The sequence below is a fragment of the Mya arenaria genome, chromosome 17, assembly GCF_026914265.1.
Source record: "Mya arenaria isolate MELC-2E11 chromosome 17, ASM2691426v1".
Lineage (NCBI taxonomy): Eukaryota > Metazoa > Mollusca > Bivalvia > Myida > Myidae > Mya > Mya arenaria.
In genome coordinates this window covers 1,465,001-1,492,495 of record NC_069138.1, presented here as the reverse complement: position 1 = coordinate 1,492,495, position 27,495 = coordinate 1,465,001, and the positions used below count along the sequence as shown (strand labels likewise).

The 27,495-nt window shown below is 34.1% G+C and overlaps 2 protein-coding genes across 5 annotated transcripts in view; one reads left to right on the top strand and one right to left on the bottom strand.

The window, feature by feature from the left end:
• Window positions 1-355: 355 nt before the first annotated feature.
• On the top strand, window positions 356-5,923 carry LOC128224061 (monocarboxylate transporter 14-like). Of its 2 annotated transcripts, XM_052933696.1 has the most exons (6): window positions 356-607; window positions 3,001-3,206; window positions 3,488-3,631; window positions 4,106-4,253; window positions 4,437-5,110; window positions 5,485-5,923. In XM_052933696.1, the coding sequence occupies exons 1-6, from the start codon at window positions 591-593 to the stop codon at window positions 5,640-5,642; spliced, it is 1,347 nt and encodes a 448-aa protein (XP_052789656.1). In that variant the 5' UTR covers window positions 356-590; the 3' UTR covers window positions 5,643-5,923. The 2 variants fall into 2 exon arrangements, with proteins under 2 accessions (XP_052789656.1, XP_052789657.1); XM_052933697.1 differs by lacking the exon at window positions 3,001-3,206 and having other exon boundaries at window positions 357-607.
• A 5,655-nt stretch (window positions 5,924-11,578) lies between these two features.
• The window catches only part of LOC128224060 (uncharacterized), a 19,337-nt gene continuing 3,420 nt past the window's right edge, over window positions 11,579-27,495 (bottom strand). Inside the window, exons 2-8 of one of the 3 annotated variants that reach the window (XM_052933693.1) lie at window positions 27,478-27,495; window positions 23,606-23,848; window positions 22,292-22,510; window positions 21,643-21,688; window positions 15,923-16,198; window positions 14,526-14,744; window positions 11,579-13,374 (exon numbers count right to left, since the gene is read on the bottom strand). The exon at window positions 27,478-27,495 is cut by the window's right edge and continues 102 nt beyond it. In XM_052933693.1, coding sequence (XP_052789653.1) covers window positions 13,215-13,374; window positions 14,526-14,744; window positions 15,923-16,198; window positions 21,643-21,688; window positions 22,292-22,510; window positions 23,606-23,848; window positions 27,478-27,495 — 1,181 coding nt within the window. In that variant the 3' untranslated portion in view covers window positions 11,579-13,214. The remainder of the gene's footprint in view (window positions 13,375-14,525; window positions 14,745-15,922; window positions 16,199-21,642; window positions 21,689-22,291; window positions 22,511-23,605; window positions 23,849-27,477) is intronic. The other 2 variants (XM_052933694.1, XM_052933695.1) reach the window with 2 other exon arrangements.

Sequence of the window (27,495 nt, the reverse complement as noted above, 5' to 3'; positions counted from 1 at the left end):
AACAATGTTCGCATGAAAATAATGGTGTGACAATTAATCGCGTATGAGGAGATGTACATTACAGATAAGGCACCAATGTTCGAGTGATTTTGCCTGACATCGGCTACCGAAACTGTGTAGAGTAACGGTGTCAAATTATACTGTCCAAAGTTGAAAAATTCTGAATTTCATCAGAAGAACAAATCTGAAACGCTATTGTGTATTGATTTAAAATAAATATCTCCCTTTAAACACCTTGCAATGATCTGCTAACCAAGTGTGAATATTGCGTGTCATTCTAATCTATCATGGAAAGCAATGTTTTGATATTTATTTGTTTTCAGAATATATAAACGCAAGGAATGTGTGATCATTCAATCATGCTGTTTAAGTTCATCTCTGATTATGCAGCATTTAATACCGATGCATATAAACTGATGATTTATAAACATGTTTTAGTTTGTTTTATTCAAAGCTAGAGTATTATATGCTAGGATGATTTATAGCCACACAAATGAGCGTTTAGCGAAACTTTGCGATCAGTTATGCGTTAACTGTTGGGGATGTAATAGTGCATTAGTGGTGTATTTCTATTTAACAAATACTTCAAAATGTGTCTTGATGAAAGGTGAGAATTAAGTTTATTGTAGTTGTAGAATAGAATAATGTATTTTTTCTGGGATTTTGTGATATTTTATTATGTTTTATATCTAAATTTTAAAACGTATCTACGTGATCAGTTTAAAAATGTCTTCAAATTCAAATTTTAAACACGTCTTCATATATTATCTACTTTGAAACATGTCTTTAAATATTTGTATTGAAATATGTCTCCATATACCAGTTTTGAGACATGTCTTGAGATATCTGTTTTTAACATGTCTTAATATGTTCTGAATCATGTCTCCGGATATTTTGATTAGTATTGTTTATCTTGCAATTATTTAAAGTAACACTTATATTGTACTTACATGTGTTCCTGACTCAAAAACGCCATTTGATCGAATACCATTATTTCATGCAATGAACGTAGTGAAAATATCTAATACTTTTATCAAAAGTATGTTGATAATATTTGAATAGCAAAATGAAAGAAAACGTGTAGAAATATGGAAATATTTTGCGATATTAATTATGGATTGAATAAAGTTAAATGTCAACGCTCATTACTGTATAGAAATGAAATGTAAACCTGTCGCCAAATTCGAATATTTTGCGATGTTTGTATTGAAGATAAAGTCATTCAGCCTTTGCTGGTGTAATAATGTGAGCTATACTTAATTCACAACTTTAATACTCACTCCGTGTTCCATGTATTAGTTGAATTGTTCGTTATTGCTAATGAAAAACGAAAATTGATTCAAAATTCTACAACATTAAAAAGTAACTTTGCAACCAGCAGTCACTGAGTCGGGTTGGTTTTATCATAACAAGTTATTTTTGTTTGGTTATTTTTACCATATGTTTCTGGTTGCAAAATGATCAGGGTGGTGCTTAAAACGGTATCGGCGCGTATCCGTTATCACTTACCGATAACGGGCCAGTCGATACCTGGTTATGTTTTCAGATGATAAATTCCCGTATTGTATGACACGGTTTTTATTTCTTAATGATGGTATGGTTATTAGATGGTTGTTTTCGTAGGCATTTAAGTGAATTAATTTTCTGCAGTAATAAAATGAATTGTTATAATAATGAAGTAATAATCTCTTTTGCAAAATGCAAAGTAATAAAAAAGTCAAAAACAATTTAAGCTTTAATTAGTTTAAATTTATATCTTGGAATTACTTAAACGGCAAGTGACAAAAATAAGAAACAATAACATATTCACTAATTATATTCACTTTAAATTAACCACATCACATTGGTTCAGCCTACTTGCACATTCGCTTTACTTTAAAGGCAAATCACAAAAAACAAAATCAAAATATAAATATCTCCGTTTCATGACAGTAAATTCAGTGTAAATGCATTAGTTAAGTATCGTCAGATGAACTGAAATTAAGATTGCTGATGTAAAATCTTAATTCGCTTATATATATATATATATGTATATGCATTTGTATAAAGATCGCAATTAACAAGTTATAAGGATGGAGCAGTTTAATTAAAAGTGATATATATTTGACGAGGTTTGGTTTGAAGAACCGTTTAACTACTACTGAATATAAATTATGGAAACATTCTGGTGCATTAAGGGCCTTCCACATTGCAAAAATTGATGGGGAAATTAAACCATTAAAACTTTTCCAAAAGTCATGTTTAATTTAGTTTTGGGAGTGAAACATACATTTTTGTGACATTTTTGGGTCGAAGTAAAGAGTTGAACAAATTTTACTTTTTTTCAGATTTTGGATCAAAAAGCATTTACATTATTTCGGAAAGTCTTTCGCCATTATTACTTTGTTTTTATGTAATAATGCCACGGAATACCTATTCATTATCATGAATAACATGGCGACTTGATAAGGAGTCGCCCTAGGAATCATAACTATTTTGAAATATGGCAAGGGGTTTTTGAGGGCAAAACTATATAGTTATATAGCAAAAGAAACTTGTCCCACCTATCCACCAATAGTTTTACGAACAGGATTAGGTTGAAGGATTTCAATAAATGGCCTCCTTATGAACTTCTCTGGGAAATTGATTTGAAATTTGGCTAACGGTTTCTAATAAAAACATTTCAAGGATCGTACGATAACTTGATACTGTCCCGCGATTGGCCATTGAATTCAGTGTCGTTTTTCCATAATGTTCAATTTTATAGGTGAATCACTTTAAACGAAAGTTTTGTTTTATTTTCCATCGTTTTCTAGTTGATGCTGGTTCCGATAAGACTTACAGTTTTAGTTTGTATGTATTGATAAATGTTGGGACTAGTGTGTGATAATGTGAACATATACTAGTTAAGCTCCTCAGTGGAATCATATTCAAGTTACGCCGTGTTTCTTTGACCGTTCCAAGGCGCAGATCCCGTCATTAATTGATTATGTTAATGTGAAAACTTGTTTAATGTTTAAGCCGGTGTCAGCGTGCCCATCAACGAAATATGTATGTGTTACAAAGATGGCTAGTCTGTACAACTGCACTCCTCGCGAATCTGGTAGTGCTGGGTGTAATGTTCTCGATGGGGACGTTATTGTCAGATATCACGACCACATTTAACGTTTCCCGTACCGATGCTGCACTTGTTCAGACCGTAGCCATCGTAGCTGGTTTGTGTGGTGGTGAGCTTCATTCAATCATTTAATTGAAAATAAAATGATTTTCCAGTTAAAACTTTTTTTAATAATAAAGCAATGGAAACTACACCGTCAAACGTCGATGATCCGATGTAAAAGGCACATAATGAACGTCACGGAAAACAACCCGCAAGAAACAAAAAAAACATACATACAACAATATGTTTTTAATAATTGTTAAACCAATTGCATTTGAATTCTCAACATCCGAAATCCGACCTAAATTTAAGAAAATAGAGCAAAGGAATATGTCGTTTATGTTCCAGGCGTCTTTATCGGCGGCTTGATACATAAGTTTGGTGAACGAAACGTTGCGGTTTGTCTTTCCTTCATCCTGTCTACAGGAGTCGTCATCAGCTATTTTGCTATGTCAATACCATTTCTGATGATATCGATTGGATTACTTGGAGGTAGGTGGAAAAAGGGAGTAGGCTACTGAGCTTGTTTCTGTAGTGTTTTTTTCCACATAAATATTATTATCAACATTTGATTTTCTTTTAAGATGGTGTTTTTCCGTGTACAGTACAGTTGTTTAAAGGCGCCATTATTAACGCATTTTACGGTGTTTTACTCCAAATAAGATAAACAATTAGATTGTTCCCGCGTGGCGCCCAAACGTTGATATTTTTAAAGAGATTTCCCATTTCATATAATTGTCTGAAGAAATATTTTTGAAGACGACGAACCTGTAAATAACAAAAATGATAAATGAGAGTTTTGCCTAAAGAATATTTTTATTAAGATGCGTGAGAAAGGATTCGTTTTAAACAATTGTTAAGAGTCTGACTAAATGTCTAGTAATTAGTCATTACATAAATATAAATAGCGTGGGAATAATACCTTAACAAAATTGTATAATGTTTTCTCCGCTTATTTTGTAAAAGGTACTTCAGGCGATGGTATTTACATAGCCGCTTCCGCAGCGACCGGTCGCCATATTCACGGCAAACAGGGAACATTTTTTGTATCCGTTGTCAATGTTGGATCAGGCATGGGTGGAGTCATTTTCCTATACTTCTTTGATTATCTGACGTAAGTGATTACCATGATTAAACATACAACATCATTTTGACCTATCAACGTAGATTAAATGGATTATGACAATCCTGTTATATGTTACTACCACATACATAATTAAACATTTTTAGAGTTTTCTAATCGATAAAATAGTAAACATTTCCAATGTTGGGATATATTTGTAATTCGTTTTTACAGGGACAGGTTTGGGCCACGGGGAACATATCTGATTACTGGTGGGATTCTTCTAAATATGATACCATTTACATTGCTATGGAACTCCCCGACTACTAAGAAATTGACGAAGCCAAAACACGTGCAAAACGTGTGCGATGATAATGCTATTGAAATGGAAAGCTTGACTTCTGTTAAAAGCGAAGTTAAACCGTGCTATGCTGGCAGTGATACGCTTTGCGTAGCCTTTAAGAAACTTGTTACAGATAAAGTTTTTGTTTTCTTTGCATTTGGGCTTGCAACAGCATACTCATGTGTCACGGTGGTTAACGTGGTCGACGCGCTTCAGAATTCGGGACTATCTCAAACCAATGCTACACTAGGTCTACTTTTATTGAACATATCAGGCATTATTGGACTTCCAGGCTCGTTGATACAAATAAAATATGTAACTGTGTTGACAGTCCCAATTATTGCTTGTATAATGATAATTTTATCGCAGCTCGGAATAACACTACTTAGTAGTATTACTACAAATTTTCTGGCATGCATATTAGCTGGCACAGCAATTGGAATGTTGGTGTCTTGCTTTGGTGTGGTCACTTTAAAACTGGTTGGCATTGAACGACACACAAATGCAATGGGAATATGTTTAAGTCTCTCCGGGTTAACAAATGCATTCATGGGACAATTTGGAGGTATGTGAACTTTTTGACCTGATATAATTTTCTATGTACCCATTTGCATAAAGTAAGAAGTGAATGTCAGAGATATTCAATTCTGAAAACATCCAGAGTCTTTTTTAACCCCTTTAAAGGTTGTTATAACACATTTAACCAATTCATTCGCTCCTGTTTTCAATTGAAATGAAAAACAAAATTACAAATTGCCATTACTATACCTGTATTGTTTCTGTAATTGAATAAACAAACTAGATATTAATAATCTATACATTTTCAGGTAATACTAAAATGACTAAGCATTTTTATTTAGCCTTATGTTTAAACGCTAGATGAAATTAAAATCGTACTTGTTCATTGGATTACCTAAGTGGAATGAACCTACTTTTCAGGCTGGATACGAGACAAGTTAGGGTATTATACGATTCCATGTCTACTATCGGCCTCCGTGGAAGTCCTGGCGATCATTCTCCTCTCAATAGCACAGTTTTACAGATCGAAATATCCAAAAAGACTAATTGATGAACTGAAAGATGTCTGTGCATTATAACACACGGTTTTGATATGCACATAAACTCGTTTGATGCCATTAGTTACACTTGGATACTTACACGGAACATCAAAGTATCCAAGAACGTACTTGACAATCTCGACCAAAAAAGCTACAAATGACACACGTACCATTAGCACTGTTTTCCTTATATACAAACATAGTGTATCAGTGAAATTCAACGATTCATAGTTTATTAAAATGCATCAAGGCCAAAGGCTCATGAGTATCAATCCATGGAATTCATAATGCATATAATTATATTAAATGATATCAATCGAGCGTTGGGTCACAATATACGTGAATACATGTGTAATACAAGGTCAAGCCAACGGGAAAGAAAACATGCTTTACAGGAACAATGATATAAGCGCTACAAACGTCATGCAAGAGGCACAATGTTGCAAGCAACACACATGCAATAAAAAATGAATATCGTCGTTGTGAACCGCATCGACACTCTCTAAACTCAGAAATTCTGAGAACATAATAAAGTAAAGCTGTTTTGGTTTAACCAGTATTTATTGCAAAAACGCATTTAAGCTACAGAAATGCATAATAAACATTAAAAATAAGGACTGATGGGGCACATGAACAGTGAGTAAATTACAGAATTGAGAATTAACCATAGCGGTTACGTTTGAGATTCTTAAACGTCAGGTGTATAACTCTTATATAATCTATTTTACCAGAGTTTTGCATGACCATTCATAATACTTATATCATAAAAAAGTTCTCTTTTCTATGATAGTCCTTTATCACTTTTATACACAAAATATCCTGTAACCTTTCTATCTGGTGCAACCTTTATAGTGACCAGATTCCATCATACGTCCTCAACGCTGAGCAAAGGTAGATGTCCTAATGCAAACTAGTCGAGCTAGTTTCCAGTCCTATAATATTTTAACGATCTCTTGCAATCCTCCAGCAACAACATCTCTAGATTACAGCTCGAGATGCCTTTCAATGATCGCCGAACCTGACACAACAACAGGGTTGTATATGCTTTTTGGAATTTTAACACCATACAGGAACCTTTTTCATATCAGCTTGCGTTGATGGCAGGGCTAAGTTTACCTGACAACAGGTTTCTGCCCAGGATCATGTAGTAGGTGAGGTGATTGTCTTTAGTTGCATGTAGCATGTTTAAGCAGGAATATACGATATCAAACTGTTTGTCTTTTAAAAACATTTTTTTTTAGTTTATTTAATAAACCAGAATGAAATGTGTTCCTTGGTGTAAGAGGACTCTTTATAAAAAAACGTACGATAACATCCAATATACTGCCTGTATTATTTCATGGGCAGACCATTTATATATATAGTGGTGTGGTTTACTGATCCATCCGGATAGTAGATGTTTCATATTGGTACACGTTAATGCAACTACATAAGTGCAACTATCATTTCGTTGAAACTCGCCACAGCTGGGACTGATATAGTTTTGATGTTTATTATAAATTTTAAAACTTCAGAATGTTATGCATGTGTGTATATTGTGAAGTTTATATACTACAAACTCTTTTAACTTCCGGTAGTGTTCAAATATGTAAAAATAAACACTTAATCGAATACCTCATTTTCTAAACATCCCGCGTATGTCCATTCATATGCTCACTGTAACCCTGTTGGTCCAACCTCACACACGCATAAATACTATTTAGAAACCCAGAAACAGCATTTGATTGTTAAGATTGATACAAATAAGAACTCTGCTTCGCAATTTTAATTAAAATATGATAACAAAAAAATGAAACATTAACATATAGCAGATAAGCATTAAGGTCATGAAATAGTATTTATGTTTTTACTTGTACATGTAACTACTGGAAAAGTTAATGTTGAAGTTGGCCTAAAATGGCGCCTGCGAAATGTCTGTCCCCACCTTTACCTGATGTTTAAACGTGTCCGGTATGCTCGTATACTCTTAGCTTTATGACATATATCACAAATCGTACATGCCTCCTGGATATCGAATACATGCCTTAAACGTGCACAAAGTAGCCTTATCTGTATGACGAAGTACACATAAAGTAGACCCCACATAAACGTGCCCGTAGTAGCATTTCACTACCTTTCTATGACAATATGTTATGAGTTGGGTAATGTACGTTGCCTTACAACGCTGTATCTGATGTTCGATGTTATCTGATTTTGATATGTGTGCCTTTAAACATGAACATATGTTAAGTTAAGGCTACATGGCTTATCCTTGTAGTTTCAATGGTTTCATACATAAATGTTCCGAAAAACAATAATGTAAGGCGTTTCCAAGTACTCACTGTATCGAAGGTTGTGTAGGTCCTGCAATGACGACTACTCGACATATTTTAAGAAAACAAAATGATGTACAATGACATGAATTGCATGTTTGTAGCAGTTATATCAGAAAGATATTGAGAAACGTGAGAACATTAATTATGAAAACTAGGTGAAATGTCATAAGTTTCAGTTACAGATTTAAACAAGCGTCCGCATTACAAAATTATAATGTTATATTAGTGATATAGTAAAGTTTAGAAATATCCTTATAGATGATAAACAATACTCATGTATGATTAAAATAACATACAATCTACGCCTTGGCCGAAGTGATAATGTAGCAACAATTATATGATATGCCGTTCACTTAGAAACGTTTTCTGAACGTATAAAAACAGTATATTAAAACAAATTTGATTAATTAACAAGTTGTTTACCGAAATTATTCTTAAATAAAAAAAAAACAAAAAAAAACGAGAAAATCCATCAGCCTTTTACATTAAACACTGCATCTTTAATGTGGTACAACGTTCAAACTGTTGCAAATGTACATCATATGTTGTTTTATATACTTAAACACCGATGCATATGCGTTGTGGTTTATTATAAAATATGATTATGTAAGGTTTAATTCAATCTGAAGTATTATATACTATGATGACAGACGTTGAAATCATTATTACATTAACCAGTGGGGATTTACATGTGCCAGGTAACGAGGCTTGTCGAGTTACCGGCAACGCAGCGTGCTCGAGGGTCGAATTTTTTCTATCCGGAACGCAAACACATGATAGATATTTTTTCTAGCATACTTTAATTCACATTTTTTTGTGAAGAAAATACATAAATAGCGCATTTTTGTTCATTTCATTAAAAAGCGCAGTAATTTGTATTTACTGCATACGTCAATAAATTCCTACGATATCACGTCTTTTAAGAGTTATTTTGTTTTGTTTTGAAGTTATATGTTTGTCAAGTTAATGTTTATGGAACTTATCTATTGAAATCGCATAATAATGGTTACATAAAGTGCATTATAAAATCAATAAAAAGTATTACGTCACAGAAATCTGACGACATATTTTAACACCGATATCTGAAGAAATGTTTTAAATAAAAATGTCTGAAGACATGATTTAAAGCAGATAACTGTAGTTTACGATCGCTGTTCTAATTTAACCACCGTTGGGAACAACGAGAAAAAGTTAAAAGAAAAAATACTCTTGAATAATCTATTAATTTTAGCCGAAATTTAGATTTGAAAAAAATGTAAATATAAGTATTAAAATTCGGCCATTTAAAGATTAAAATTCGACATTTTGCATTTTATTGGGGTATGGTATGCAATGGCGCAGTTCAAATTGCTGGTGGAGTCCTTCGGACTCCACCAATGTTGAACAGCCCCAAACAGCGCATTTCAAAATGCTGGTTCGGACTCCACCCATTTTGAACAGCCCCATTGCATACCATACCCCAATAAAATGCAAAATGTCGAATTTTAATCTTTAAATAACAGTTCACATCAAACTGAGTTTGAACTGAAGGAAATGACGCATGCCGCATCATTGTGTAGGTATTTAATTGTTGATATGGTTAGTATAGACTATCAACTTCACATAATCATCAATCTTTCCATAATTCTATTGATTCAATATCTTTAAGATACTTTCTTACTCCCAAATAAGATGTGCCACAAGAAATGCTTTAAATTTACTGAAAAGGATGAATAAATATACAAAATTGTTCTTCTGATGGATACAGTCTGTAATTTAAAAGAAAAGTACAGTAAACACGGTATCTTTACCCTATGAGACGATAGTTGATCACTGTGTTTTAGGTACCCTCAACCATTAAATTTCCGTACGTTTGTAGCTATAAAATACACTCTTACAGTCGTGTCATCAGTAATTAAATAAGTAGTAAAAGGTTTATCACTCAAAATCTATGTACTTTGTTATTCAGGTGCATATATTGAATATAAATGCGAGTGTAACTTTAGAAATTCGATGTAAATTTAAATCTTAAACGGTAGTCGTCTTCAAATGCAATGCAATTATATTATAAAGAAATACACTGATATGTTATATGAGATAGAATGAAAAAACACCTCAATTCGACAAAAATAAGGAACATACCTCACACTCGCACTACATCATTAAAATTTACCCCCTTGGAACGGTGAGTAAAACATAAGTTCATTGGAACACTTTCAAATTAAAAATTGGGTTTTATGTTAAAACAAAACCTTGTCTGCCGTAAGAAGTAAATGCATGTCATAACACAAACATAATTGTATATCCAAACATTACCTTCTAAGTACATCTTTAAACTTGTATCAAAATGCTTTCTTATCCTTTTAATAACACATTTATATTAAAAGTAGTACATATTATGGATAACATGCTTTCATAAATCTACTTATTAGACTTTCCTAAATCCAACACAATTCATATAAAGTAATGTAAACTTGCAAATTTATATTCAATTGTACTCTCTCTGTTATTTCCATCTTCATTACAGATCGATTTCATGCTGTGTTTCAAACTTTAGAACGACCAAGCCTGATGTATTATCTTAAATTATAATTCTTTTTTGATATTTATAAAACTATTCATTGTGTGTTTAGCCTCAAACCCCAAACATTCAATTTTTAAACAAATAAACTAAATTGTAAGTATGACAGTTATATGTACTGGAGTGATGCTTAATATGTAAACCTCATGGTATTGTATTAGGCCTGTCACGAAATATTCTTGCAGTTCGCGGTGATGTATTGTCAACATTATCACGCTAGCTGGCCTAGGGGTCGTTTTACTTACGTTTCGATCTCTTCGGTAAATCTACCAATGGCAGCACATCAAATATATTTCTATTATTTCTCATTTAACTAATGTATATCAATAACATCCAAACTACCCTGTTAACCAATTTTGCCATTGATGTAAATTTAAATATCTTGATTGAAAGTGTCCTCTAACAGATGTAAAAGGCCGTTTCATAAGAACGAACACCAGTTTTGTCCGAGGCGAAAAACTTATACGACGTTAAGTGTATTGCATATATTATTGAGTAAATAAATGCATTGATAAATAAATACAGATTTATAAATAGATAAATAGAAATATTTTTCCGAAAAATAAACATTAGATTATTATCATGGCCGTTCTTATTACAATGTATCGGCTAGTGGGATTACTCGAAATTCTCGTCGCTTACAACCCTAAGAAGACACTTGTTTCAATTAGCTCTTCTGGGGGTATAGTCGAATCAAAATAAAATCGCAAGTGCGTTTGGAAAACTTATAATAACATTAAGATAGCAAACCATAATCAAGGTATTTTATATTGGTCTATGATAATTCGAAAATGTATTAATGAAATATTGCGAATCAACATTCATAACATATTGCAAAATAATGTTCATAAAATGAAAAGATTTTTGTCATGGCAATCTATCAGTTTCTCGTAGTATGTAAACACTATATGTGTATTTTTTAAATTATGATTGCCTCAGGAAACTAGAAACTGGATTGATCACTTATTGGGTATAAAAAATCGTTCAGTGCTGTCCATAGCGATTTTGCAAGTTTAATTCAACAGAAAGGTTCTATGTATGAGTATATCACATGAAAACAACAAACAATCAGCACTACACAAGCATGTAATACAAACGCAACATGAATACGCACAGAAACATTGCCGAACAGAATATATGCTTTAATAATATGAAAATAAAATGTTTAGTAGATACATAATACACTTCTTTATTCAAATGATTTGAAATTGTCAATTAACTAGAAAAATGTTTGATCATCTTTTAGTGGGGATCAAATCGGTCTCAACAGCAATAGATTAAGACACAAATATTAACATGTTTCGGATGATACATCCATAGTAACTTTGCAAGTTTTATTCAAGAAAAAGGCTCTATATATGAGCATATGACACGAAATCAACAAACAATCAGCATTACACAAGCATGTAATACAAATATAATATGACATATATACTCACAGAAAAATGGTCAAACAGAGTATATACATTAATAAGATGCAAATAACATTTTTTCAAGAAACACAGAAAATTGCTTAAATGAAATGATTTGAAATTGTCAATTAACTAAACACGTGCTTGATCATATTTTATTCGGGATTAAACAGAAATATATACATGTTCTATATCATCAATTCATGTCAAGTTGTATTCATCATTAAGGCTCTATGTATGAGTATGTGAAATGTATAAAACAAGCAAGCAAAAATACACAAGCATGTAAAATAAATATAATATGACATATATACACACAGTATCATTGTCAAACAGAGTATATACATTAATAATTTGAAATTACATTTATTGAAGATACACAGAATATTGCTTAAATCAATGATTTGAAATTGCCAATTAACTAAACACTTGCTTGATCATCTTATATTCGGAATTAAACAGAAATATAAACATGTTCATCCATTCACGTCAAGTTTTCATAAACATAAAGATTCTATATATGAAGATAAGACATGCATAAAACAAACAAGCTGAAATACACAAGCATGTAATACATACATAATATGAATACGCACAAAAACATTGCCGAACAGAATATATTCATTAATAATATGAAAATGAAATGTATTGAAGATCGCTTTATTAAAATGATTTAAAATTGTCAGTTAACTAGATACCTATTTGATTATCTTTTTTCTGGAATAAATCAGTTTCCATAGCATAACTTTAAGACACAAGTATAAACATGTTTCGTATCATACATCCATAGTAAGTTTGCATGTTTTATTTAACAGAAAGGTTCTATATGAGCGTGTGACATGAAATAAACAAACAGGCAGCAGTACAAAAGCATGTAATACACACATAATATGAATACGCACAGAAACATTATCAAACAGAGTACATACATTATTGCATAACCAAATAACCTTTACATGGGATATTTATTCAAAATGATTTAAAAAAAATGTTTTATAAAAGAATAATGTTTGATCACTATTGCTTCATTATAATAATTCAAATCTTTGCAAAATAGTATTGCATCGAAGAACTTATCATTCATTACAAAATGTCAACTGTGCAAGCTTAGCCAGTGTACACTTTGTCAGTGATAAGACTATGAAGTGTTCTGTATGTGTTTCTTACAAGCCGGGATCCCCGCAGATAGATGTAGTTGTCCATAGTGTCAGTTATAACAAATGATATATATGCCTTTATGATAAAGATCTGATTCACAGGTTTTATAAGTAAGAACCTTTTTCAGGGTTTAATTAGAAAAGTGTTGCACTCTGCTTTACTTTTCTTACTGGTTGCAATAGAGCTTGTCATTTGCATCAGTTCTGATCTCATCCATGTGCTGTTCCAAAACATCACCAGAATGCGTCGTGTTCGAATTGTTTGCATCAAGATTTGCATACTCATTTACGCCAGAATGAGATTCCATCTGCAAATTTGGTTGGTCACTGAAACAAAAGAAAACTTGATTCCGGTATACCAATTGTTTTAACTACTAGTACTACACACGCTCACCGTTCCAAGGCGGTCACACAACTAGTATTACCATTGATATTATATTTATGTTGAAATGCCGTTGGCGCGACAAGCGTGATTTATCTTGTTTACAAAACTGTTTACAGACAAAACCATATGTATCTTAAACAATTGAATGGCTCCAAATTGTAACCCATAAGTGCCTGAACAGGTAATGTACATTGCTGATTTTTTAATTCAATAGTTTAGTTAACAGTAACTGCTAAACATATATTTACTAGAATATATGAACTCCAAATTATATTGCTAGTGTAAAGTCCACATTAACGTTGTTATGTTATAAATGTATTTAAATATATATGTGGTCTTTTGATTTGCACTATTTTAAACCGCATAACACCATACGTCTCATTTTTATACCCTGGCACATCCATTCTTTTACATGTCATGTAAAAATATAGTTCTGACGACACCTAATTTCGGTTTGCACTATAATGTATGTTGGCCTTCGGACTGCGGCCTTGTATCAACAGTCTTGCACAAAATCCTTGATATATCTTGCTACGTTGTTTGTTTCTCGTCGAGAACCGATTAAATATTTGACTATGTGACTTAAAACACAATACGAACAGAACAAAAAAAGTTTTGGTACCCTGTAATACGACTGTTATAAAAATAAAATATTTAGAATCAAACCATTTTTATATTCAAATGAAATGCCTATGTCATAGTGTTGTTATATCCAACTTTGTCAGAACTATGAGAACTAACAAGTATTAGCATTACATATAGCACTTAAGTTAGTAAGTAAAAAAATAATTGTTTAATATAACTCGGGTGAAAACTGGGTATTGAGTACTTAACAAAATGCGAATCCAATATGTCATAATGGTCAATAAAATAGACTGGCGTTTTAATGACGCAAATTTAGATGCGCAAATGGAAGAACAATTACCGAGCTCGGCCCATATCAATGAATTTGTATCTAAATCTAGTTCTCCGTAATGTCAGTTATAAATAAAAATGAAATAAATGACTTAGGGACAAAGACCTCATTTCACAGGTTTTATAAGTAAGAAACCTTTTCAGGGTTTGTTAAAACAAGCTTTGCCCTCTACTTTACTTTTCGTACTGGTTGCAATACAGCGCGTCGTTTGCATCAGTTCTGATCTCATCCATGTGCTGTTCCAAAACATCACCAGGATGCGTCGTTTTCGAATTGTTTGCATCCATTTTACCGTGGTTTGTTTTTCCGAGATCGTCATTAACGTTTTGCACACGCTTTCCAAGATTTTCATAATCATTTACCCCAAAATGTGATTCCACCAAGTTTTGTTGGTCACTGAAATTAAACAAACATGATTCCGGTATACCAATTGTTTTAACTACAAGTACTTTACACGCTCACCGTTCCAAGGCGGTCACTCAACCTTTATAGCCAGCGACATCTTATTTACAGTGAACGCGCTGAAAAGCTGAAATGCCGTAGACGCGACAAGCATGATTTCCTTGTTTACAATACTGATCACATTTTCAATATAAATCTCAAAAGATTAAATGGCCCAAACTGTTACCGATAAAATGCCTGTCTTTAAGAAAAGCTAGTGTAAATTGCTTATTTTTTTCATTCAGTTTGCTAGTTTCATAACAGTAACTGCTAAACATATATTTACTAGGATATATGCACACGCAAATTAATTTCTGGTGTAAATTTCACATTATCGTTGTTATGTTATGAATGTGTTTAAATTATGTGGTCTTATAATTCGCACTATTTTAGACCACATAACACCATACGTCTCATTTGGTAACAACGACGTATTCATTATTGTACATGTCATGACAAAATATAGTTCTGACGATACCTGAGTTCGATTTGCGGGACTAAATATGTTGGCCTTCGGACTGTTGCCTTAAACAACAGTCTTGCACAACATCCTCGATATGTTATCTTGCTACGTTGTTTTTTTATATCGTCGAGAACCTGTTAAGTCATTTACTATGTGACTCTAAACACAATACGAACATAACAAAACGAGTTATGTTATCCTGTAATACGACTGTTATAAAAATAAAATATATAGAATTAAATTATTGTTATATTCAAATGAAATGCCTATATCATAGTGTTGTCATATTTAACTTTGTCAAAACTATGAGAACAAATGTTAGCAAGACATAGCACTTAGTTAGTAAGTCATTCAGAGGGAAACTTGTTTATTTAACACGGATGAAAATTGGGTATTGATTACTTAACAAAATGATAATTTAATTTGTCATCATGTTCAACAATATAGACTGACGTTATAATGATAAACGCGTCATTTTAGACGGGCAAATGGAATAACAAATTACCGACGTCGGCCCATATCAAGGAATGTGTATCTAAATTTTGTTGTCCGTAGTGTCAGTTATAACAAATGAAATATATGCCTTAATGATAAAGATCTGGTTTCACAGGTTTTATAAGTAAGCAACTATTTCAGGGTTTTATTAGAAAAGTGTTGCACTCTGCTTTACTTTTCGTACTGGTTGCAATAGAGCTTGTCATTTGCATCAGTTCTGATCTCATCCATGTGCTGTTCCAAGACATCATCTGAATGCGACGTGTTCGAATTGTTTGCATCCATTTTACCGCCGATGGCTTTTTCGAGATCGTCATTGACATTTTGCAAACCCTTTCTAAGATCCACAATCTCATTAACAGTAGCAAACTGGTCATCACCAATTTGGGGAAAAACCGACATCGGCGAACTTTCCCCGGCTTGTGATTCATTCTGCAAATTTGGTTGGTTACTGGAAGAAAAAAAAAATATTGTATTACAAAATTGTTATTAATTTCAAGTTAACTTTACACACTCACCGTTCCATGGCTGTAGCTCCAACTTATATTACCAACAAAATCCTATTTATAACAATTATTATATTTATATACTAATAAAGATATTTTGATATTAAATACTGGTTTAAGATTTACAATAGCAAAAACATTATAATTAAGTATGTGTATAAACAGATCATTGGTGATTGTGAAAACGGTTGTATTAACTGGTTTTCTAAGGTAAAAAACTGTTAAATGGTTATAGTTTTAGCATATGAATTTAATAACCCAAATGCTGTACATGAAAAAAGAATTTATAAAAGATTTCAAATGAAGACACATTTAAACAATAATGATATGGAAATATTAGTAATAGTTCTGTTTGGGATATGTATAGAATTTGAAAAACTTCCTTTGAGTATGAAACTTATTAAAATGTAATTCCAAAGAATTTACGTTAATACTTTGTTAAATTTAGAGTTTCTACACCCTTGTTAAGAATACAAACAGGACGATAAGCACATCATTATAATCCTCGTAACGAAAGTTATTGTCCATGTTGTTATAGCAGGAACATAGAGGATGATTATCACCTCATATATTTTTGTTAATACTATTGACAGTTAAGTAAAACTTATGCAAAACGAGTTTACTATGTTAATCCATCTGTATTCAGATTCAGTCAATTATTGACATCATGTGAGAAAAAGAAAGTAATTAATTGTTGAAAATATATCAAATAATAATTTGTCAAACGCAACTCATTTATTAATAAAACAAATAATAGTTATGAAAATTACTCATACCTACAATGTTAACATTACAATTATTTTGTATTGAATTTACATAAAGTTGTTTTCCTTCATTAAATACTGTTATATAATGTTATGTATTTAAGTTTAAATACGCGACATGTTTATATATATCACTATATCTATAACGACGATGTATTACTGTATAAGTCGCATATATTGTCTGGTCTGTTTTGTTTTGTTGAAAGGCCGTAGGCGTTACAAGCGTGATTTTAGAAAGGGCGGTGTATGTATTATGTATAAATCAAATTTGGACTACAGTATTAAACATATTAACGAATCAATTAATGACAGAATATGCGGTATAGAGATAGACTGTGTATCCGTAAAGATATTTGCGTTTTGTGTATATATGCCTTCAGCAAATTATCCAAATGATATGTTTGAAAACTATATAAATTCCCTATATGCGATTTATAACACATACTCTGCTGATGGTATTGTTATGTTCTTTGGAGACATGAATTCCGAAATTACTATACAAAATAGTCATAACAATGTACGAGGTTTATTATTCTCTAATTTCGTAATGTCAAATTATATGTTATCTTTAATGCATCTACCTTCATGTAAAGGTCCTAAATTTACGTATGTTACTATGGAATCTATGTTAGACCATATTATTATTTCAAATTGCGATAAAGAGTTGTTTCAGCATGTTGAAATATTAGATGATGATATGTTCTCTGTATCTGATCATTTACCTGTATTTGCAATTATTTCTGTACCATTTATGCGCACAACTGATGTTAATATAAAACGTCACATTGCATGGCATAAACTGAACCAAACGCATATATCCGCCTACGAAGAAAGCTTAACCGGACGTTTGCAAATTGAGGAAACGGAAGATGTTAACGTGATATATAATACAATCATTAAAGCAATAACATCAGCGTCACAACAATGTCTCCCACATACGAAATATAACCGTCATGCAAAGCCTTACTGGGCACAGGAAGTTAAAAGCGCGTATAATAAACAGCGTGAAGCAAGGCAATGTTGAATAGCGAAGGGACAGCCACTTGGATGGCATCACGAATCATATGCAACATATAAAAGATATAAACGAAGTTTTGTTACGATACAAAAAGCGGCGATTGAAAAAGTTGAAAGGACATTTAATAATCAACTTATAGAAGCAGCTGAATGCGATAACAAACTATTTTGGAGCTTAGTAAAATCTAGAAAACATAAAGAATCAACTGTATGCAGTCAACTATCATACGAAAACGAAACAGCCAGGGACCCAGAAAGTATACTTGAAATTTTCACCAAGTATTTCAAAGACGTTTATACCCCCCTCAACTGTGACCATTTTGACAACAATTTCAAAGAAACTGTTGAAAAAGAAGTACACCGCTTAAAAGATATTAATGGTAGCGATGTGGTTAGTGCGCCAGAATTAGCCTCAATATCTAGCGAAGAAATAAAATCGTATATTAAAACGCTTAATAAAGGAAAAGCCTCATCATATGATATAGTTTTTAACGAGCATCTGATCTTCGGCGGACAAGCATTGTGTGCAGCACTGGCATTTTTATTTAATCGAATAATTGTGTCAGGAATTATTCCTAAAATGTGTAAAAAGGGACTTATCATACCAGCTTACAAAGATAACGGCAAACCAAGAAGTGACCCAAGAAATTACAGACCCATAACACTACTGCCAGTAATTTACAAACTTTTTGAAAAGATTTTGCACAGTAAAATAACTACGTGGATGAAAGACACTGGTGTTAAGTTTCCAAACCGTCAACAGAATGCTTATCAGAAGAACGCAGGGGCAATAACTGCGTCTTTTAACCTACAAGAGTCAATATATCACAATCTAGAACTTAATAATAAAGTATATGTTGCGATGCTCGATACGAGAATGGCGTTCGATACAGTTTGGTTGGATGCAGTATTTTACAAGATTGCAGAACTGGGTATAACAGGCAAAACGTGGTCATTAATTGTTGACGCTCACACTGACATGTATAGTTGCATATCGGCAAATGGCTTAACGTCTAACTTTTTCCCGGTAAAACAAGGGATAAGGCAAGGTGGGATACTCTCAACTTGGATCTACAACCTCTTCATAAACGGCCTCCTCGAATTGTTGGAGCGAAGTAATCAGGGAACAAATATCATCAACATAGCAACGAGCAATACTACTGTAGCAGACGACATCGCTTTAAGTGCAATATCGCCGTCAGGGCTCCAAAATCTACTAAATACTGCGTATGAATACACCTGCAAATTTAGATATATGATTAATTCAGCAAAAAGCTTCATTATGATATTTGGAGACCATTCCAGGAATAAGACGAGCAATAGTTTTTACCTAGGACATAATAAAATTGAGCACACGAACAAGTTAAGACATGTTGGTGTACAGCTAAATGACAAATTGACAGATAATGATAAAGTTACGGTCGCATGCAGAAAAGCTGAAGCTTCATTTTATTCATTGTTGTCGCTGAACGTCGGAACCTGTTTAATTAACCCACTTACGTCAGCAGAATTAGTGTCAAAAATATGTGTATCAAAACTCCTTTTTGGGGCAGAACTGTGGAACAACTTATCGAAGACAAACTATCTGCAACTAGAACGCTTTATACGAATGGCTGCAAAACTAATACAGCGATTTCCTATACGAACTCGTACTGATATATGCTTGGCGATGCTCGGTATGAAGTCAATAGAAAGTCAAATAGATATTAAAAAACTAACGTTTCTTGAATGTCTTTGTAATATGCCAGTGCATGTACTCTCCAAGCAAATCTTCAACCTGCGGCTAGCCATGTATGCATGTCGAACAAATAAAATCACTCAACGGGGATACATACCGGATATAATTAACATACTATCAAAGTACAATCTGCTTCCAGTTATTACAAGATATTCATACACAGGACAATTTCCTACGAAATCAGCTTGGAAGATCACTTGTAAAAAAGCAGTGTATCAACACCATTTGAATAAATGGAAACAGAGATTACAAAACGATGTTTCTTTTACAAGATTCAGATGTTTGCATACAAGTATTGAACCAGCGATAATATGGACATGCGCATCAGACTTCCGGTCACGCCGACATGCACTGGAAGTGAGCAAACTCTGGATATCACCAAACCCGTATGATAATAGGGGACCGATATTATGCCATGCGTGTGGTGTTGTAGTTGACAATATTGTAAATCATGTTGTATTTTACTGCCATTTATCATCAGACATAAAAATACGATTCTATGATATTATTTCAAATGAGTTTATCAATGATGTATCCATGTGTTTGACTAATTGTGATGATGAAACAAAGTTACAATATTTGTTAGGAAAAAGGCATCATGCATTTTCTAGCAAGAAGGTTCATAAACACTTTCTACGTATCGCAATTAGCTATGTTTTTAAATGTTTATGTGTAATAAAATTGCATTTTCAATTATAAGCTTATGCAAAGCTATAAAGATGTAATAACACTTGTAATTGATTAAAGCATTCGTATAAATATTGATAGCCTGAAACTATGTATATTGTCAATACATTAAGTTATTTTGTCGTTATAATAATGTATAAAATATATATATATATGTAAATCATCACTAAATGAACAAATTAACAAATATTGATAACGTCATAAAGAATCACATTTTTTATGATTGAACATTTCATTATATTACCTTATACATCATATGATTGCATCTGTTAAATTGTATTAATTTATTATATGTTTTTTTTTCTTATATCATATGTTTGCATTTAATCATTAGTTAATCATGTTTTGTCTTTATTATATCAATTGCTTTGCTATGTATGTGCATGTATTTTTGTTCTCTTTATTATAATTATGTATGTATCTCTTCAAGAGGAAATAAAGAACATATATATATAAGTTTAAATACGCGACATGTTTATATATATCACTATATCTATAACGACGATGTATTACTGTATAAGTCGCATATATTGTCTGGTCTGTTTTGTTTTGTTGAAAGGCCGTAGGCGTTACAAGCGTGATTTTACTTTTATACAAGTCTATTTACAGGCAATATATATGCAAAAAAGCTACAGAAACATGCTCAGTATCAAAAAGTTTAAACATAAACCCGGTTTAGTGGCAATGGGCAACGCCAAAGACATAGAACACAAATTCACAAACAAGAAACATAGTACAGCACACAACTCTACAAACAGCACAGTGCATACATACTATATATATATATATATATATATATATATATATATATATATATAATTGGTATGTTTATCAAGAATTGTTAGGTACAATACAAATTAAACCCAAACACTTTTGAGTAGCACCAAAATGTGACCAATAAGTGCCTGTCATTACCAAAGAATATATAATGTAAGAAAAAATCCTCGTGTAAAGTTCACATTTACGTTGATCCTATTGGCAGACGCATGGGCCTGGTCACTAAAGAACTTTAACTTGTTTATTTAACATGGATGAATTACTAAGTACTTAACACAATGAGAATCTAGTAATGACACTATTATGTCATCATGTTTAACAAGATAGACTGACGATATATTGAGAGACGCGCAAATGGAAGAACAAATTACCAAAGTCGGCCTTTATCAATGAATTTGTTTCCTACCTTTCTGTTTTGGCCTCTTGTTGTCGATGCGAAAAACAGAGTCTACCTATCGGGTGAAAGTGAAAATGAAATACTTAAAATCACATATTTAAATACCTTTAGTGTCGTATGCAAGTGTAACTAAAACTTTGCTTATTCGTGGAAATAATGCAATATAGCTGTGTACATTTCAGTACGAAATTGCAATTTGAGAGCAATAGCTTTGTACTTGTTTATGCGTTCTTTAAGGAAAAAGGTAAAACGTTAATCGTCGATGGAATTACTTAAAATGAACAAAACATACAACAATATTGTTATTTTTTTAACTAAGACGTTGAGCAATTTGAGTTCCATATGCGGCTGTTTCGGTCATGGACGGTGTAAACCGGTTTACACAAAATAGTTTGTGCATCCAATCTTTGCAAGTGCATGTATGTGTCCATTCATTTTGTGTTATTACTTGCCCACACCAGGTTTAACTGGCAAGGTAGGTAAAAGGCATGTGTCCAAACATTTTGCATTATTACTTGACAACATCGGGTTAAACTGCCAAGAAGTAAACACGGTTTATTATACCTTCTTATTACTCATATGAATGTCTATAATTACGAAATTTATATCCAAACCAATTTCACCATCACAGACCGATACTAACGCATTCGATTTATACCTTTCCGTTTGTAACACAATAGTCCAACGAAAACAAATAGACATAACCCAAGACTCCAACCGACGCCTGGCAGAATAGCAAGTAGATAAACATTCGAGCCCTCGTTGCTGGTTTGTATTGTTGCCGAAACAGTTGTTATTGTTTCTGTTGCCGAAACAGTTGTTACTGTTTCTGTTGCCGAAACAGTTGTTACTGTCGAAACATTGCTGGTTGGCTCATCTGCAGACAATATGAATATATAAAGTATTAGTTTAAATAACAGCATTATACTTGTTGAAAATAAGTATGCTTCCAGACATATTAAAAGCTTTACTTAAGGTTACAACAACTAATAAATAAAAATACAAAAAAAAATACAGGGACATGCTCAGTCAAAACAAATTCAAAAATAAACCATGTTTAGGGGCACACGACAAGGGCCTTAATGACAGTGAACTAAAGACACAAACATATAAACACCTTACCAAGACCACAAACGGATCATACACTCACAAAAATAAATAAACCGATAAATGGGGATATTATCGCCTTGGACCTGAGTTAACTGGAACAAGAGTCTACTTGGGACTTAAACTAGTTCGTATGGCCATAACCTCACACTTGCCCCAACATTTCTCAATAATTATTAAATAAATTACATAAGCCTCATCAAGCACTTGAAATCAAGGAAGAATAAATAAACAATAACATATAAACTGATTAATTAATTCACTAATTATTTAAAGTATTGAACGACAGGATACAAGCACCACTCATAAACGATTGAATCAATTGGGCAATAAAGTCATTTAAAGACAACTATCCGACATAGTTTATCTTAACAAAGTTTAAAATTATTTCTTCATTTAGTCTAATTGTGAAAGTAGAAAATAAAATAAAACAATAAATATATATATATGCCGTGTAATATCCTTCGAGATATAAAAACGAGATAAAGCGAAAAGTATACGAAACGTCTCTTATATAATTCTGAAGCAGTTTTGGCAGCCAAAAACGGTCCTAAAGAAAACTTTCAATCATGAAGAAAACAATAAGCGGACACCAACGCTCACCTTAGTCGAACAAGGTGTTGTGGACAATATTATAACATCGAACAAAGGTGTTTGAAGCTAAAATCAATTGAAGCTAAAAACAAATAATAGCTATGCTTCAGAGTAAGAAAATAAGATCATCACTAACAAAAATGGTATAAATGATGTATATGTCAATTGAGGTTTTCAGTCCATAAGTCAGTTATTAAGCCAAAATGCCCATTAATAGGCCAGACAATACTTGTATAAAGTCTAAACATGATCTTTAGCAATGAGTACTCACTGCAACCCGTGCCCTCGTCTGTTCCATCCAAACAGTCCCGTATCCCATTACATACGTGACTCTTGTCAATACAGATACCGTTTAAACATTGGAACTGGTGATCAGCACACGTGATCCATAAACACGTGACCGCAGAGATGTCAGTTACGTATTTCAAGCACGTAAAACCTCTACACAGCTGCCCCTGTGTCAAGCATGATCCGTCAAAACATCGGATCATGGAGCGGCCACAGCGCCTTTTTACTGAAAATGCCACATCAAAGTTTATCACTTATGTCATTCAAAATTATGACATTTCTTGGTCAAGCTGTCAAAACTACATGTTTATGTCATTTTAACAAATAATAATTTTTCATAATCCGAAACAATAAACATTACACAGAACACACATCTTTTTACAACTCGTTTCCATATCACATACCTCAATTGCATATTTCAATATCAACTATCCACTTCATTCTCTCCAAACCATTTGTTCGTATATTACATATCCACGATATCCCCTAAACTCAATGATTCTATAGCACATATCAACTACATCCCCTCCAAATACCATGTTCCTATATCAAATATCCACAACATCCCTTCCCAACCCCATGTTCCTATATCACATATCCACAGCATCCCCTTCCAACCCTATCTTCCTATATCACATATCCACAACCACCCTTCCAACCCCATTTTCATACATCACATATCCACAACATCCCCTTTCAACCCCATGTTCCTATATCACATATCCACAACCACCACTTCCAACCTAATGTTCCTATATCACATATTCATAACATCCCCTCCCAACCCCATATTCACATACCATGTATCCACTACATCATTTCCCAACCCCATGAACATTCATCTCATATACCCCATGTTCCTATATCACATATCCGTTATATCCCCTCCCAACCTCCCAAACCCATAATCACATATACTCTACCTCCCCTTCCAAACCCATGATCCCATATCCTCTACCTCCCCTTCCAAACCCATGGTTACATTTCCACTACCAACCCTACCAAACTCATGATCCCATACCCAATACCTCCCCTTCCAAACCTTTGTTCACATATCCTCTACCTCCACTTCAAAACCCATTATCACATATCCTCTACCTCCACTTCCAAACGCATGATCCAAAATCCTCTACCTCGACTTTCAAACCCATGATCACATATCCTCTTTCTCCTCTTCCAAACCAATGACCACATATACTCTACCTCCCTTCTCAAACCCATGATCCCATATCCTCTACCTCCCCTATCAAACCCATGATCACATATCCTCTACCTCCCCTCGCAAACCCATGATTCCATATCCTCAACTACTGCTTCCAATCCCATGAGCCAATATCCTCAACATCCCCTCGCAAACCGATTCCATATCCTCTTCCATTCCTTCCAAAGCGATGATCCCATATCCTCTACCCCCACGTTCAAACCCATTATCCCACATCCTCTACCTCCCCTTCCAAACCCAAACCCTTGATCCCATATCCTCTACCTCCCCTTTCAAACCCATTATTACAAATCCGCTATCACCCTTCCAAACCATGATCACATATGCTACATCCCCTCCCATACCCATGATCCCATATCAGCTACCACACCTTGCAAACCCATGATCAAATGTCCTCTACCTCCCCTCTCAAAGCCATAATCACATATCCTCTATCCCCCCTTCCAATCCCATGATCACATATACCTCTACCATACCATCTACCTCTCCTTCCAAACCCATTCTCCCATATCCTCTGCCTCCCCTTCCAAACCCATGATCACATATCCTCTACCTCCCCTTCCAAACCAATTATCCCATATCCTCTACCTCCCATTCCAATCCCGTGATCCCATATTCTCTACCTCCCCTTCCAAACCAATTATCCCATATCATCTACCTCCCCATCCAAACCTATGATCACATGTCCTCTACCTCCCCTCTCAAAGCCATGATCACATATCCTCTATCCCCCCATCCAATATCATGATCACATATTCTCTACCTCCCTTCCAAACCCATTCTCCCATATCCTCTACCTCCCCTTCCAAACCCATGTTCACATATCCTCTATCTCCCCTTCCAAACCAAATTTTCCCATATCCTCTACCTCCCATTTCAATCCCGTGATCCCATATTCTCTACCTCCCATTGCAAACCCATTCTCCCATAACCCCTACCCCCGCATCCAAACCCATGATCCCAAATCCTCTACCTCCCCTTCCAAACCCATTCCTCCATATCCTCTACCACTCCATCAAATTCCATGATCACTTATAAGCTACCTCCCCTTTCAAACCTATGATCACATATCCTCTACCTACCTTTCCATACCCATGATTCCATATCCTCTACCTCCCATTCCAAACCAATTTTCCCATATCCTCTTTCACTCCTTCCAATCCGATAATTCCATATCTCCTACTTCCCCTTCCAAACCCATGATCACATATCCTCTACCACCACTTTTAAACTGATAATCCCATATCCTCTACCTTCCCTTCCAATCCCATGATTACATATCATCTACCTCCCATTCAAAACCCATGATCACAAATCCTCTGCCTCCCATACCAAACCCATTATCCCATATCCCTTACCTCCCCTTCTAAACCAATGATTCTTTATCCTACACCTCCCCTTTTAAACCTTTGATTCCATATCCTCTACCTCCACTACCAATCTTATAATCATATATCTTCTACCTCCCCTTTAAAACCCTTAATCATATATCCTCAACCTCCCCTTCCGATTCCATGATATGATATTCTCGACCTCCCCTCTCAAACCCATGATCCCATATCCTCTACCTCACCTTCCAATTCCATGATCCAATTCCATGATCCCACATACTCTACCTCCCCTCACAAACCCATGATCCCACATCTTTAACATACTCTTTCACACCCATGATCCCATATCCTCTATCTCCCCTCTCAAACCCATGATCCCATATCCTCTTCCTCCCCTCTCAAAACATGATCCCATATCCTCTACCTCCCCTTCCAAACCTATGATCCCATATCCTCTTCCTCCCCTTCCAAACCCATGATCCCTTATCATCTACCTCCCCTCTCAACCCGTGATCTCATATCCACTATCTCCCCTTTCAAACCCATCATCCCATATCCTCTACCTCCCCTCTCAAACAATGATCCAATACCCTCTACCTCCCCTCTCAAACCCATGATCCCATATCCTCTACCTCCCCTCTCAAACCCATGATCCCATATCCTCTACCTCCCCTCTCAAACCCATTATCCAATATCCTCCACCTCCCCTCTCAAACACATGATCACATATCCTCTACCTCCAGTTTCAAACCCATGATCAAATATTCTCTACCACCCCTCTCAAACCCATGATCCCATATCCTCTACCTCCTCTCTCAAACTATGATCTCATAACCTCTACCTCCCCTTCCAAACCCATGAACCCATATCCTTTACCAACCCTACCAAACCCATGATCCAATATCCTTTACCTACCTATGATTACATATTCACTATCACACTTCCCAACCCCTGATCACATATTCCTACCAACCCTACCAAACCCATGATCCATTATCCTTTACCTCCCTTCCAAACCCATGAATACATATTCACTACCACCCTTCCAATCCCATGATTATATATTCGCTACCACACCCTCCAAACCCATGATCATGTTTATAGATCACCTCCTTCTAAACCCATGTTCACTGATTTCATATCCTCCACATTCCTTTCCAACCGCATGTTCCCATATAACATATTCACTATATCCCCTTCCAACCCTATATTCACATTTTACATATTCACTACTTTACCTCTAAACCACTTATCAAAAATCGACTACATCACCAATCAACCCTATTTTAACGTATCACATACCACATCCTTGGGGCTCGT

Bases quoted from the DNA above. Each gene is read 5' to 3' on its own strand.
- LOC128224061 (XM_052933696.1), top strand. The intron at 3,207-3,487 runs GTGAGCTTCATT...TTTATGTTCCAG, and splicing joins CGTAGCTGGTTTGTGTGGTG to GCGTCTTTATCGGCGGCTTG. The intron at 3,632-4,105 runs GTAGGTGGAAAA...ATTTTGTAAAAG, and splicing joins ATCGATTGGATTACTTGGAG to GTACTTCAGGCGATGGTATT.